The sequence below is a fragment of the Eleginops maclovinus genome, chromosome 12, assembly GCF_036324505.1.
Source record: "Eleginops maclovinus isolate JMC-PN-2008 ecotype Puerto Natales chromosome 12, JC_Emac_rtc_rv5, whole genome shotgun sequence".
Taxonomy (NCBI): domain Eukaryota; kingdom Metazoa; phylum Chordata; class Actinopteri; order Perciformes; family Eleginopidae; genus Eleginops; species Eleginops maclovinus.
This window is the reverse complement of record NC_086360.1, coordinates 11,750,032-11,766,203: the sequence shown is the minus strand read 5'-3', so window position 1 is coordinate 11,766,203 and position 16,172 is coordinate 11,750,032. Positions and strand designations below refer to the sequence as shown.

The window sequence follows — 16,172 nt, the reverse complement described above, 5'->3', positions numbered from 1 at the left end:
TCACGCCTAACCAACCACCTGAAAAGAAAAAGAAAATGGATTTAAAGGAAGTGAATAAGGCATACGATGCCACTAAAAGGAAACGAAGTGTAGTGCCTGCATGGAAAGCAGAATTTCCTTGGTTGATTGTGGACGAAAGTGAAACTTTATTCTGCCTGCCATGTCAAACTGTATACGGCCCCCATGCTGAAACCCGACAACAGAGGGATATCTTCAGAAAGCGAAGTCAAGGTTCCTTTGTCAAAGGGTGTCAAAACCTGAAGTATGACACTTTAGTCTGTCACCAACGATCTGACGGCCACAAGGAAGCCCAGGAGAAGTATGAGGCCAGGAATAAGAAGAAAGGTGAGAGCATAGCCGAGAAGACCATTGAGACTTTGAATACTAAAGTATTTCAGAAGCTCAAGATACTCTTCATAAATGCCCACGCCCTTGCCATGCACTGCAGACCAGTTTCTGATTTCAAATGGATGTGTGAGATGGATGAGAAGAAGGGCCTGGATCTCGGCAGCACCTACAGAAATGAAAAGAGCTGTAAGGAGTTTTTGGTTGCTATAGCCGAAATCACCCGTCTAGCAATTGAAGACAAGGTAAAGAGTGCTAAGTTTATCACAATAATGTCCGACGGATCAACAGATGTCTCTGCCACTGAACAAGAGATTGTTTACTTGCACTTTGCAGTGGATGGCAAGACTCACTGCAATTTCCTTGGACTTGTACAGTGTGACAAACCAGATGCCAATGGCATCTATGATGCTATAATGCTAAAGCTCCCGGGGATCCCAAAGGAAGAAATGATGAAGAAGATTGTGGGATTTGCTGGCGATGGGGCGGCTGTCAACACCGGGAAAAAGGCTGGGGTGATCGCTCTCATGCGGGAAAGAATCAGTGGAGACATACTGATGGTGCAGTGCATGGCCCATAGGGTGGAATTGGCCTTCAAAGAAGCCATGAAACAAGCCTCTTTGTTCATCAAAGTCTATGTCCTCCTGGATGCTCTGTACAAGCTTTACAGGATCCCTAAACAGGCCGCTGGTTTGAAGGCAGCTTTCAGTACCACCAACATCTCCAAGATCTGGCCTGTCCGAGTTGGAGGAACGCGCTGGGTTAGCCATACCCACACAGCACTGCAAAACATGTTGCGTGGTTACCGTGCAATTGTTCTTCATCTCAGTCAAGTAAGACATTTGATAATAATAACATGTTATTAACAGCCCGATGAACTTTCTGTTGCATGAATGATATCATCTGATATCCACTGTGGCAACATATTGAAATACATTTTTGTAAATTGAAATTAAAAAAAATATTAAATGAATTGCAGGTTGCCACCACCAGGACAGCTAGTGGTATGCAAGCAAAGGCAAAAGGTCTCCTGAAAACGCTGCACTCCAAAGATGCCATGACTTTTGCCCACTTCCTAAGTGACATTCTGGCCGTTCTCTCCAAACTGTCGAAGACGCTGCAGCAGAGAGAAGTTTGTACCTATCATGTAGCCTACATGAAGCACTGAAGGCCACAATGACCAGCATCAACAAATTCAAGGACCGGTAATATAGATACATTGCTCATTAAATCATGAAGTCATTTCCTGCTCTAATTAGTTGTTTAACCACTTGCTTATTTACGTAAATGCTCTTTGCTATTGCTGGTTCTTTTGTAAATCACAACTGTTTTATGCCTTTATTTTTGGTGGTGATGGTTTTGGTGCTGGTTTCACTATTTCAGGGCAGGACCTGAGCAGCGGAAACTCCAGCAGGGAGACTGTAACTCCTTTGAAGGTCAGACCCTAACAGGGGTAGACCACTCTTCAGGCCAGATTGAGAAGGTCGTTGAGGCATTGGTTGGTTCACTAGCCCGGAGATTCAGTGACATGGGAGGTGAAGTCCTCAAAGCTACAAAAATAGCGGACATGCAGTCATGGCCTCAGGAGCATGAAGATGATTTTGGGGATGACTTCATTGGAGTGATTATCGACCACTACAGGGAGCACTTCGACAATGTTGGAGTAGATGTAAGTGCAATCGAAGCAGAGTGGACCTCCCTCAAACAAGCATTGTACGAAAACCAGGGGAACAAGATTCACTCCATGTCCTGGCCATCTGTGTTTGAGCTTTACAAGAACACGTTTCCAAATATCCTGCATGTAATTGATCTGGTCTTATCACTCCCTGCCGCCACCTCTGAGTGTGAGAGAGGATTCTCTCAAATGAAGATTACCAAGTCCCAGTACAGGAATAGACTGAAGGCTACCACCATGACAATGCTCATGACAATTCAGCTGCACTCAGAACCTACAAAGGATTTTGATCCATCATCTGCCATTCACCAGTGGAATCAAAACCACAATCGCAGACCCAACTTCATGGAGGGAAGAAAGAAAGGCAGAATGGCAGCTTTGGAGGGAGCCAAACAAGTGCAGGAAGAGATTGATGGAGTTGACGGAGTGGATGGTGCTCAAATGGTTGCTGAAGCTGCTGGGGGTGCAGTAGTTGAAGCTGAAACCAAGGAGATAAACTCTGATGACTCAGACTGGTTTACAGACATGGAGGATAATGTAGATTCTGACGATGGTGAGATGGAAGATAGAGGTCTTGTTGGTGAGGATGAGGAATGATTGTGGTAGTCTGTTGTAGACCAATTACTACTGCTATTACAGCAAGTATTACGGTTTGTATTACCATTTTGCCTAAATGAACTGATGTTGATCGTTTGATCCACTGCTAATATTGTTCATGTCCCTTGTTCTCAGTCTGTTGTTCTACTTTAATAAATTATTGTTTGTAATCTGCTGTGTTTTTTCTTTGAAGAAAATGTAAAGCGCTGTCACTTATCCCAGCCTAAAGTATACTGATAATACAATCATGCCAAAAATAGCTGAAAACACAAATACAAAATAACAATAATGTCCAATTTTATCTTTTCTGAGCTGAAAGTCCGCCAAATCGCTTTTTTTATTATTATTATTATGAAAATTGTGGTGTATGATGTGAAAACGTGATGCGCGTGCCTACGACATACATTGATTTGCTTGGTCTAGTAACTTTACACCAGGGCTAGTAACTTTTGAAAGTTACTAGCCCTGTGGTCTAGCTCCTATTTTGGCCGAATTTCATACACTGATAATAATGATAATAATAATAATAATGATAATAATAATAATAATAATAATAATAATAATAATAATAATAATAATAATAATAATAATAATAAGTGTTTAAAACATCTATTGAAATGATCACCAAAACAACATCTGCTATTCAAAAACTATTTTACAATTTAAATAGAAAGTACAGTTAAAGTTAAAGATTTTGCATACATAAGGCATTACAAATGTAGGCCTAACTATTCTAAATTAAACAGTTCTGACCAGAAATGTAATGTGACACCTCAAAGAGCATCATGGTTGATAATTTGTGTTTTTCCAGTTTCTACAATAACCAAGGGTCTTTTTGAACTTTGAAGCCATTTGGCAAAGTCTAGCAGTTATCTATTCAATGTCGAGCAGGCATAACAGTGGTTAAGGAGCTTTTCTGTTACTAAGTTGCTATCTGGGTTGAAAGTTTTCAACTCAGAAGAAGAAGGAAATCACAAGACAGGGTCCAGGTGATCAAGTGGGATTTAAAAATAATAATAACTATAACATGAAACAAGATTTAACAATTCAACCAAAAACACATTTGTCTCCACACAATGTGGAAACACATTTTTCAGCCCTATAACTCATAAAATCTGTTGTTCAAAAAAATGCAACCAAGGCCAATTTATTGGGATAAAACCTGATAACCAAAACCTACAGCCATCAACTCCCAACATTGTCAAAAAATGTCGAGCCAATCTAGTTTGTAGTTGGTCAACACGTGCTGCAGCAGCATTCATGTTGTTTCAGGTTAGCCAGTGTGCAACCGGGTTTCTTTCCAAATTAAGCATGAAACAGCTTAATGTGGCCTGGGGGTTGGAGCCAGAAAATCAGTGGAGCAGCCGTTTTCCACACCATTAAAAACAAAATGAGGTGACCAAGAAGCGCCTAATACGATCACTTAAGACCCTTAATGGTGGAGGCACCCTGCAAAGACAGGCTCCATGGAGCAGTAGCTATGGTACCCACAGCACATGGCCATATCTTATACTAATGCCTCATGGCACCTGCCCTGAACAAATGCTAACTGATGTCTTGCACTGAGGAAAAAAACAAAAAAACACTGTATACTTTAGTTTTGATACAAATGTTTAAAAGCAACAGAGATCATAGAAGATAGACTTAATTATGACATTAAACCAAACGAGCCAGCACTTTCACCCTCTCTTGCCGATTAAATGTTGTGAATGAGGTTGTAAATGTCTGGCAGGGTAAAGAAACGTTTAGCCTTTTAGGGAAGGTGTGGAGTTGGATGGGACAAGCACTGACTAAACTTTACAGCAAGTTTTGCAGGTAGGCACTGGCGATGCGTATTTGTCCTCCATTACTGGCGATATGGTTATACAGACTGATTAAAATGATCAGGCCTCTATAGCAATGGCAAAGTTTAACATGCAGTCTCTTCTGCTATTGTGCACAGTGTGAGAGGGTGCCTTCACAGAGAACAATTAGCAGGAACAGTGAGAAAAACAGAGAGATTAACTCGAGTCATAACAAGTGTAGATTGTTATTCAGAGACGGTTCAGCGCTAGAGACAATAGTTTGACCTGCAGAGGATACTGTTCATCTAGTGTGAAATGATGATGGAGCAAGTAATAACGCAAGTAAAATGTTTCTTGGGGCATTACCAGTTAAGCATTAATGCCAATGTCATGATAATATTTCATTACTAAATGTTTGTGGGACTCAGGGTCTTATTTTTAATGTAACCCAGTTGTAAATATGTAAGGCAGACCTACGGCCGAGCTGGGAAAGGATCACACTATTCCGCTCCCACAGAATCAGACATGTTGGGGTTTAATTTTGCACATCACTCTACAGGATATTGTGGTGACTCAGCAGGGATTTAGATCTTAACGCCTGCAAGCCAATACAAATAATCAGTCCTTTGAACCTCTCCATGGTAGCCTTTTTATTATATCGATCCCCATTTTAAGCTGTTATCCCACAATATATCTTAGTGAGGGGCTTAAAACTAACAAGAACTGTCCAAGTGGGATTTGACTTTGTGTTCACAGGCAGGGAACGCACTGACTTCAAACATTGTATTAAAAAGATGTTTTTTCACAAATGTATATCCTCAATGCTGTAGCACGATGTTTTGTTCCTGCTTGTTTACCTAATTAACACCTTTATAACTTAAATTACAAATTATAAAAGTTATAAAGATTGTATTATAAATGATTAATGCTACCAGGCTATTTTATATACTATTATAAAAATGCATTGTGACACAGCAGAACGGCTCTAGCAATGGCTGTCAGTATTGTAGGAACATTCATTTTCCCCAGAGGATGAAGCCTTCTGACTCACGAGCCAGCAGGAAATTAAAGCATTGAAAAAAACCTCACTTGAGCCTCAGTGAGACGGCTGTCAGCTAGAATTTAATGCAAACATTTACAGTGGATATTATGGGTAACAATCCTATGAGTACAACAGACCCAGTACAGTTGGTCAAACTGCCACTGGAAATAGTTATTATTCCTAATAGTCAGCATTATTACCATGACTTATAGTCATGAAAAGTGTCAAATACATCTGCCTACATGAACCACAAAAAGACAACAAAAGACTAAAGTATATAAATAATATAGACTATATGGATGAAATGTTTCTCTAGAGCCTCTCTGTTGATGTTCATGGAGAAAGCTTCACCAGCTGGTCAGGGAATAACAGAGGACCTGACAATACGCAACATGAGTCATCAGCCGCAGTTAATATACAACTTTTTAAAATAAACATGGTTAAAATAAATAATGGAAAATGAATATAGCCAACAACTTTATAATTTCACTACAGTAAAAAAAAAACTGAAATGTCGGGTTTCCATTAAAGTTAAATATCACATAAACGACAGTGTTATAGACTATTTATTTTTCACGGCAAAAACAAACCAAACATAACTTCAACAATATTTCCGCCACTGCCTCTGTGGCATAGTAATTGCAGGCTCCATTCATGCCTGCACTGTACTTAAGACAGCATGAACTACAACCATGGACCAAGCCAGTCGCAAGTAACAGCAGGACAGAAAAGGGACTGTAATCTATCTTTGAATAAAAGACAGTTCTCTAAAAAAGAAAGCTTGTTCTCTTTAGGTTTTATTTTACATTGGACAGTACCGACATCCACCTGTTCCACCTTAATATTATGTGAACACCCATTCGAATGAAATGGAGCGCACTCCTCATTCAGAGACCAAGCAACAGTGACTGCTGCTTCACTGTTGCTTGGTCCATAGCTGTTCCAAAACAAAACCAGGAAATATTTAACCCCAGATGAAACTAGCAGTATTCAATACAGCACACACACGCGCACACATACACACACTCACCCGAGCCATTCTCTAGCAAACATGGATGCATTTTCTTACCGTGTAAAGCCCAATCCTGCACAAGGCAAGAGAGAGCTGCATGTGCTCCGACATTGTGCTCAGCAACAAGCGTAACCCCCGGCAACAAACAATCCAAGCCTCTGGAGTAAATGAATGGACAGAGGAGGATCAGGAGTAGCTGAGCATACCATGTTTAGGTCAACAACATGAGTCCAGCCCTTCAATGTCTCACTGTCACCAGCCCATTTAAAAAAAATAAAAATGATCTGAGCTCCACAGAGGGGTTTTGTAAGCGTGAAGATGAGAATAATTGAAGGTTGTGTTGTCTCCCCAGATTCATTCACAGAAAGATAAAACACTATTGCCACAAGGCTCAGCCGACAGAAACAGGTTTGAGATTAGTTTGTGGGGATCTTTCTCTCCACAGAGATTAAGGGCTCAGTGACAACTAGGGATCCAGAATGAGACTACCAATTGGATTAGTCACCATAACCCACCCACACACTTTGCCCAAACTGTACGCAGAGCTTCATGAAGAATAAAAAACATTGCTTTCCTTGCATGGAGGAGGATGAAGGGATAGACCACTGGAGCTTACAGCGGTCGTGGGGATTTCATTAACTGTTGTGGGACGCTTTGTCAGTGTGTTCAGAGAGAAGTGTGTCATGTTCCAGAAGCTAGTTCCGGTCAGCTCGGCTGTCTGGTAATGGTTGCTGCAACCACCTGCTAGCACAGTTTTATATATATAGAACACTCAACTGTAATGCATGATGTTTAGGTGACATTTAAATTGATATTTTATTCCCCAAAACATCCTGAGCAACTTTATGATTAGCTCATAGCTCAGTAACAGTATCATGAACACTTCCTGGGTTAAAATCCAGCTCTTCTGTTTCCTGTTCCAATCGTATCCAACAAAGTGCATGTCATAGAGGATACAGGCTGTAAAAGATATCTTCTTTGGTGTTGCGACACCTTAAAAAGACAGCATATAATAGCACAGTTCATCAGTAGTTTATTCAGTCTGACTTTAGGTCAACAGCGGTTTATGGCTTCCTATGAAAGGGTCAATGATAAAGACATGATAAACATTATGGTTTTTAGGGACCCATCCCATACTTCTAATAATATGAATGCAGAATAATAAACCATTAACTACAAAGCCCTTCACCTATCCACGTCCTTCATATTTGTTTTTCTAGTGAGTGAAAGCAATACGAGTGGTTATCGCCTGAGATAAAGAAAAGGAAATGTGATAACGGTTCACTAATGCCTCTTTGGATCAATGGCAATGTGAATGCCAATATGAATTTAACCCGAAGTGCCTGCGCTTTATCATGCTCACAACATTATGAAACGACCATCATCATTTCCTTATCTCTTATCTCTAGATATAGCAGTTCCCCAAGCCGCTGACTCACGAGCACTCTTCACAGACGATAGGAATCACTGCATTCAGAAACCAGCAGACACACAAACCTGGCTGACATGCTGCCGGCCGGTTAAAATCTGGGACGGGGCTTCAGGAATGTTGTTGAGCTCACAAAGGTATTTCACATTACAGCTGGAGGCTATGCACTTCGGATAAAAAGGGCAGGTTTAAGGAATTGTAGCCAACACCAAACTTAAAAGGTAAAACATTCACATCCATTCAAACTGAAACCGGAGTAAACCAGCTCTCACTGATGGAGTAAGTAAATGATTAAGATTCATCCACATACTGTATAAAAAGCGCACACTTTGTAAAATATTTATGCAACTGTTGGTGCTCTTATCTGTATGCAATAGGTCATTTTTGACGAGCTTGTCGGAGGCAGCACCAGTGAGGTGTAGAACGCGGTCAGATAGGGGTCAAATAGGCAGAAAAGTAACACCAGCCCCATCCCATAGGCTAACAAACAGTATTTATACGCTGCCAAAATCTCTTTCGGCTCTCTTTCCTCTGTGTTATCCCAGTGATATGCCAGTCTGCTATGCCCTGCTGTGTGCCTTGCTCTGAAATACAGTACAACTGCTCTGAAATACAGTTGGCCAGCCAAAAACACATGCTGGCTTATGGGAACCCAATTTATTTTCCTGAAGGTGTGATCTTAGTACCGAGTGCAGCAGTGGCTCAGTCAGTAGGGGCTTGGACTGGGAATCGTAGGGTCGCTGGTTCAAGTCCCCGAACAGACTTGAAATATGGAAAGTGGACTGCTACTTGGAGAGGTCCCAGTTCACCTCCTAGGCCCTGCTGTGGTGCCCTTGAGCAAGGCACCGGACACCTCCAATCCCCCCTCCCCATTGCTCCCCGGGCGCTGCACGATAGCTGCCCACTGCTCCTAGAACTAGGATGGGTTAAATGCAGAGGACCAATTTCACTGTGTGTGCTCTGCTGTGTGCATGTGTGTGACTAATAAAGAGGGTTTCATCCTCCGATTCTATCTATTCTATCTAAACCAAATAGCACAGAACTGCCCGGGTTGATTCAGTTCAGAAACCTTGTTGATGTCATTCCACTTTTAAGTCTCTCTCTTTCTCAGGATTGGTTGTCTCCTTAACTACCTACTATAAATTAAAGCCACAAAATAAATAAGTATAATGTTTTATTAAAAAATAAATGCAGATTCCATGCTTTTTCCTGTTAACTACGTGAGCTAGTGGCAGCAAGTGTTAAACGCATTCAGCATAGGCTAAATGATCATAAGAGGAATCTCACATTTCCAATGAAAGTCCTAATGTTTAGGTTAGTTAGTTATGAGTTGCCCTCTTCACTGCAAAACTGCGGATTAAGCATTAAAGGCCCACTTGCTAATCGCCAATTTAAAATGAATTTGAAAAACATATGAAGAATGCAAACTCTGTAACTTAACATAATAATCCAAATTTTGTCCAATGTTGGAATTCTGAGAGATAACTACTCACTATTAGTTTTCTTATGCAGAAACATTTCACGCATTTATCCAAAACCTATTTATTCTGCCCAATAAGAGCTCGCAAAAACATAAATTATTATTGTTGTATAAATACTGATAATAGTTTTGGGTAGATAACAGTGTCATCAACTGTGTCCAGTTCTTCGATTGTATTCACAATAACAAAGCAGAAGCGAACAGGTGGCAGCTAGCATCCGCAAAACTTACTGAAAACAGGTGTTTGGCCTTTTAGTCAGACACGATTATTAATAGTAATGACAGCTGAATATCTATCATCTTGGTTAAAAGCTGTGGTGAACCGGCCATCTGAAATCTTTTCACTTTCAGAAATAGGGTCAAAGTGTACAAAGGGTTTTCCATCGCTACAGAAATTGCAAATGGCCAGTTAGTAATGTGCATGTCTGTTTTGAAATGTATTATCTATTCTTAGCAAACTGCAGGCTAAGTCACATTTCATCCAAAAAGGTTAAATAATGTTGTTATTACCCTGCCTTACTCATGTCCATATAGTAATAGTTTTATGTTGTTAATGCAATTATGTTCACAACAGTGGATGGAAATGCAAGGAGTGGTTTTGATAAAATGTAAAAATGCATCTATAGTTAAATATGTCAAATGTTTAGCAACAAAGCATCCGAGTCAATCAATATATGGTAAATGCATCTGTTGAATTAAAATCAAGAGACAATGATTTCATTAGATAAATAAACTGTCTTTCTTACAACACTTTTTTATCTAAGAGATTACCCTAGTTCCATCTCCCTATATATTCCCTGCTGTATACTTCCTCTGAAAAAGAGCTGGAGTAGATGTGAGGGTCAGCCTGTTAACAGATAAGGCTCTCAGCTATCTGCCAAAACTATCATTACCATCTGGTTTGAGGTCAATGCTGGTGGCTGAGGTCACTGATTATTGGCATAATATACATTCTGCATAAAAACATACTAGTTTTTCCACACCAAACTAAATAAAAGTCTATTATTGGAAATCATTTGTTTTGCATATTTGGCTTCCTTAGGGCAGAGTTATAAAAATGACCAGAATGTCAGTCAACCTGAGGGTTTAGTCACTAATGTGCAGCAGAAATTAAAAGCCTGTAATCTTTTCAAACAAGGCATATGTTGTTGCAAGATCACGAAATAGCCTAGAGTCTGAGAATTTCCCTCCAGCAACTGATGAACAGAAATTATGCAATGGAATAGCCGTAGTATAAATATGACCATGCAACCGTAACAATGTGTTAAGCACTAATAGGAAAGTAAACCCTCAGGAGATTAACGCTGCATGTTCTTGAAAGTGTTTTTAGAAAGTAGAAATACAGACAATGTTTGGTTTTCTCACATAGAAGGTGTGAAGGTTGACTTAAAAGGTGTCCTCTCTAGTAAAGTTGGCCATAACTCAGGATCCAAAACTTGGCAACACATTGCACTTGTAATTTAGTAAGGCTCTGTCATGGCAACAGCTAGCACCAAATTCCTCAATCGGTGTTTTGTGAAAAAAAAATTAACACTACACTGACCATGCAGGAGTACACTCCTTCAAAATGTCTAGGTCTCACTGGGAAAATTCATCCACTATAAATCAGATGTGTGCTACAGTGATAAACCTCAGTGATTACCAAGCACTGTGCAATAATGATGTGCTTCCATTTCTGAATGTCCAAAATACTCTTTTAGGCCTAACCTGGTAAAAAACCTTACCTAAATGGCTTGAATATCATGAAGACTAGCTTCATTTATCAATGGTTTAGTGACAAGTTCCATTGATTTATAGGAAAGAGAGAGACATAGTTTTGGCCTGGGTTTTATGCCAGATCTCCAGTGTTGCACAGCAGGAAAGGAGGCCCTGTGCCTATTGAATGCCTGACCTCAGAGGACAGCCAAGCACTCTGCTCCAACAGTCCACAGAGTTACAGCTGTGCTTTCCACGGAAAACTGTCTGACACAGAACATCTTTAATCCTTGAACCAGTAAGCTGAAGAAAAAAAAACATGTTTCCCTAGGTAATGTGAGCAGTTCTAGCATATAACTCTTTGACAAGACAAAAAGATCAGAGCTAAAATAAATTTCTATCACTCCATTTAGAGGGTGCTTACTTTGATAACAATGCCTGCTGCGTTTACCTTACCAAAACTTTCCATTGACACTGATATTACAAAATAACTATGCTTGGCTTTTGTCCGTTTCTCATTTTGCATGTCCTCTGAAATGTAATGTGATCTGATATTTTTATGTTGTAACTGTTTGTGATGATGTTGCTAAATAATGTGATTTTATTTGTTGATCGAGTCTCAAAATCAAGAGGAGGGACAAGAGTTGAATAAAATAGCTTTTGGCTAACACTTGCACATTAAGAAACAGTGTTGTGATAAACATGCATTGACACTGAAGTAATTCAAATTAATGAATGAGCCACTTTGGTCCTCTTTCTTTCCCTCTAAGATTAGTAACTCCAAAGTCAGATGCTGCAAAAAAAGCAAGCTATTGCATTGACTACTGCATAAAAGGTTCTACGGTCAGTTGCTGGATAGGACTGTATCATCTCAACTCAAGAAATGTCTCAATGAAGCAGAAGTTCAAAGTTCCTTTTAGGTCCCACATCTTGGAAGGCCTATTATAAACAAACTGATAACACTGGGTGGGCAAGTTTCTCTGCATTTCACACCGTCTTTCTGTTCCCCTGAGATGACAGCAGAAGGTCTTGTGTACTCTTTTTTTCTGTTGCTTTACCTATTCCCAGGGAAAGCCTCCAGTTACAGCTTCCTCTCCATTGTTGCACTTTTGCAGCAGCACCCATCCCACCCCTACTAGGATGGTAAACTATGAACCCTAAACTAAAATCTCCCAGGCTAAAGCTGGGAGATTGCATTGAACTGGATCGTAATCATTATCTTGGTCACAGGGGAATAATGTCTCAAACTAGTAACCCAATCACCTCTTGAATCAAGGTAGCCTTTTCCAACACAGAGCAGCTTTGTCCCCAGTATTAAGAGTGAGATTTGTGGAAATTAAAAGCTTCATAACGTTACAGTCATATAACTGAGCTAACAGGACCACAGGGCTGCAGCTAGTTATCGTGTTTCACATGTAAACAGACTGGAGTCTGGGTCAACCAGTTAGACCTTGTTCACACAACACTGATAGGCAACAGCTACAGGCTATACCTGACACATTAGCTTAAAACAGAAACCGCTACGACAGCTTATACTTAAGAAACACACACCTGATTGGCATCAGTGTGTGATTAGGGAGTCAAATGGCAAAACACATAACGTAAGAGGGTGTCTTTGATTGGAAAACACAATACCACAACATGTAGATGCATTTACTTACCAGATAATCCATGTACTATGGCTGACCAGTCACAGCAGCACGAACTGGCTCTGTATTAATCCCGTTTTTGCTTCAATGAGGGTCCAAAATGTAATTGATTTGACCACACGTCGCTTTGTATTCCCCGCCTTACGACAGCCACTGCAAAATAGAAAACAACCTTTGGTGTGTTTAAAGCAAAGGTTTTCGCCGTCTTCTTCGATAATAACAAACGTTTCAAGACGGACACGACTCGATTTGTTTATAACGACGAGGGCCGCTTGGATCGTGTGCTTTTACAAACCAAATAGCCCCTCTTCCACCGGCTAACTTCCAGTTTGTATCACACAATATCAGTTGAGTGTTTGGTTGAGGAAACTAGCGAAGCCTACAACGCGACGTCAAGCACGTCGCTCTGCTCACGCAGCGTGGTCACATGACCAAACACATGGTGGCTATTTTCATTCTGGGGAGGGACCGCTACTAAAAATATGTTGAAATCACATTTTGTGCTTTTAAATGTCTCAGTAGTGGATATTTGCAATTTTATTTCAAACTTTTTCGATCCAATTTGTCCACGGTTATTATTATTATTATTATTATTATTATTATTATTATTATTATTATTATTATTATTATTATTATTATTATTATTATTATTATTATTATTATTATTATTATTATTATTATTATTATTATTATTATTATTATTATTATTATTATTATTATTATTATTATTATTATTATGTATAGTAATCCGTTGTACTAATTATAGTAAGATAAAATCTCTCATACTGCCCAGATGAGGTAAGGACTTTCTCTCGTCCCATAATCAGTGATGTAACAAGGATGTACAGATATACAGGGTTAAATCAGTAAACATTGTAGAGGTAAAACAGATGCAGTCGTTTGATTTTAAAAGAAGATGTTCTGATAAACTTTATTCACATAAATAATTTGAATACATAATACAGTACAATTCAAAGTGCATATCAAACTGTATTAAACATAAAGGGAAAATAATCAAGGCAGTAAGCACATGCTTTAAAATGTAATAAAACAGTAACATTTGATGAACGCTAGGCAACTTTAAAGCAATATTACCTTCTTAAAAAATCTAGAAGAATATAAATAAGTTATTAAAAAAAGATACAATCACATAAAAATACATTTGGGGACACCTAGTATACCAAAATGTATTGCACCACTAGATGGCTCTGTATTAAGTGCATCTTTCTTCCATTCAGAAACAGTAAACCAACACTTAACTCAAGACTCTGACCTTTTGCCTATAAATTCATGCTGCAGTTTGGGTTTTCCACATTTTCATGATTTTCAAATTGCAACCGTCAGTGACATAATACATTACACAATACATAATGAATTAAAGGGGGTTACACAGTAATATTACAGTTCAAAGTCAAAGACAGGTTCTTTTGAAGCATGTAGGCCTGAACATATGTTACAGACATAAGAGGGGGATAAAGGAAAGGATGGCCGTTTGTCAGGTGAACACAAAACCATGTATTGGTTACAGCGTATCAAGAACTGCATACAGTGTACTTCCAGTAGGTGCTGTGCCCTTTTTCTCTCTAAAGTGTAACGTAAAAAAGATAACTTAAGAACACAGCAGTATGACTGACTTGCATCATTACAATTAAAAGTCAGTACAGAAAACCCTCTCTGGATTTGGAAAGCAGCACACCAAATATGACTAAATGAACAGGATAAAATCTGATGCGAGCTGCATACTGAAGTAATTCCTATTCCCTAGAGATAACATTCCTATTTAATATTTCATGAGCTGTGCTAAAAGAAAATCTCACTGAAGGTATTGACCTGGATGTCTTCTGCACAGGTATAAAGGCTGTTTAGGGACTAAAGAAGACATTTTCTTTAATAGATAGAATATTCAAACATGCACATCGAATATAGTATTATTTATTCTTCAGGGTCAAATGTGAGAGGAGAGACAACTGGTGGCCTTTATTAAAAGGCTGAGGTGGTTTATTTATAAAGGTGGTGAACGTTATATTTATTTGTAAGAGACGTTTGTCCAAAGTGACACATTTTTTCCAATACATGCACATCACTAGCTTTTTCTTGCTCAAGGACAATTTGAGACATGGACAGAAGGAGGGGGACGCCCCTTATGTTAATGACCCATCTGCTCTTCCACCTGCACTACAGGTGCCCCCAAGATTTTCATGGTTAGAATGGTCTATCATATCATAGTTTAGAATATTATTAATGGAATGTCAGTAGTTACCTTAGTGTTAAAATAATACTCTAACTAGGTCCGATACATTCTTTAAAGCGTTTAGCATTTTTAGAAACATTAAATACACTTCCAGTATTGATTTGAAACTAAGTCTGTATTAATTCTATGTCTTAATGTTGTCAATAATGTTATTTCTTATTATTGGGAAGAATTGATTAGCCCCCATGAAAAAATCGCAAAAGAGACACTAGGGGGCAGTATCTACCAGAGCAAAAGGCATACCAATATTAAAAGCCTTTTGATGTTGAGCATACATCTGTCTTAAAAGGAAACGGTCAGTAAATGTTACAGGTGTTTCGAAATGTTGAAATATGACTCCTAAACAATAAATGCAAATAGATTATGTTTCTGTATAATTTTATTATAGACTTTATTGGAAGAAAACAATGTTGTGTTAAGGTTTGGTTTCAGTGGAGTGTGAAAGCCAATGCAGTGCATATAGTTTATGGCACATTAAACTCTCCATTTAAAGCAATGGTTTTAAATTGGATTCACTGCAGGTTTTTATTGACATTCAACTCTGAAGCTGTTGAAGAAAACTGTGTCTTCAATCCACAATGAGACCAATGAAAGGATACAATTAAACATTATCATTTAAAAAATGTGCTTTTATCAGCTTTATCATGACCAATCTCAGAGGATCCTTTACTCTGGTATCACAGTTATTTATTTTATTTTTTTTAACCTTTTCTTGTTATCCCATGTTAGTTCATGAAACATTCCCATTTTATAATTTTTTGGGGGATATTGGCTCCTGAACTCATACCTAAGCTGCAGATTTGAGGGAGTTTCACAACAAAAGTATGGTTTACTGCTGGTTTTACATGCACAATTTTTTTTTATCAAGAAATAGTACAATCGGAACTTCAGTGCATCTCATTAATAAACCAATCCACCCAAATCAAACCCTCTCACCAGAGTGTTTAAATATTTAGATGGCCAGGAGACATTCCCGTCTTGTTGTGTTTTTAATTGTGTTCCAATGTTATGTTTCAATTCAACTTATCTACAATAAAAAAAAATCTCTAGTGAGACAATAAAGATCTAAACTGACTGCATGAATATAAAATAATAATAATTTTGCTGGGTTTAATCAAATCAAATCCAACACAAAACATGTTTAATGATTGTGTGTCCTAGCTACACATCATTTTTGAGGGCTTTGTTGAATCATTAGGGGACACTGGTGAAG

General features: G+C 38.8%; 2 protein-coding genes across 3 annotated transcripts in view; one reads left to right on the top strand and one right to left on the bottom strand.

Annotated features, from left to right (window-relative positions):
• LOC134873605 (ADP-ribosylation factor-like protein 15) overlaps positions 1-13,081 on the bottom strand; it is a 92,113-nt gene extending 79,032 nt beyond the window's left edge. Inside the window, exon 1 of one of the 2 annotated variants that reach the window (XM_063897372.1) lies at positions 12,721-13,081. In XM_063897372.1, coding sequence (XP_063753442.1) covers positions 12,721-12,732 — 12 coding nt within the window. In that variant the 5' untranslated portion in view covers positions 12,733-13,081. Of the gene's footprint in view, positions 1-6,512; positions 6,845-12,720 lie in introns of those variants that run through there. The other variant, XM_063897371.1, reaches the window with a different exon arrangement.
• LOC134873195 (uncharacterized) lies at positions 1,507-2,934 on the top strand. Its single transcript, XM_063896652.1, has 2 exons — positions 1,507-1,550; positions 1,729-2,934. Exons 1-2 carry the CDS (start codon positions 1,522-1,524, stop codon positions 2,615-2,617), a joined length of 918 nt encoding a protein of 305 aa, XP_063752722.1. The 5' UTR covers positions 1,507-1,521; the 3' UTR covers positions 2,618-2,934.
• Positions 13,082-16,172: the final 3,091 nt, after the last annotated feature.

Excerpts from the sequence above, each read along its gene's own strand:
- LOC134873195 (XM_063896652.1), top strand. The coding sequence starts at position 1,522 with ATGACCAGCATCAACAAATTCAAGGACCG. Across the intron at positions 1,551-1,728 it reads ATCAACAAATTCAAGGACCG|GGCAGGACCTGAGCAGCGGA; the intron begins GTAATATAGATA and ends TCACTATTTCAG.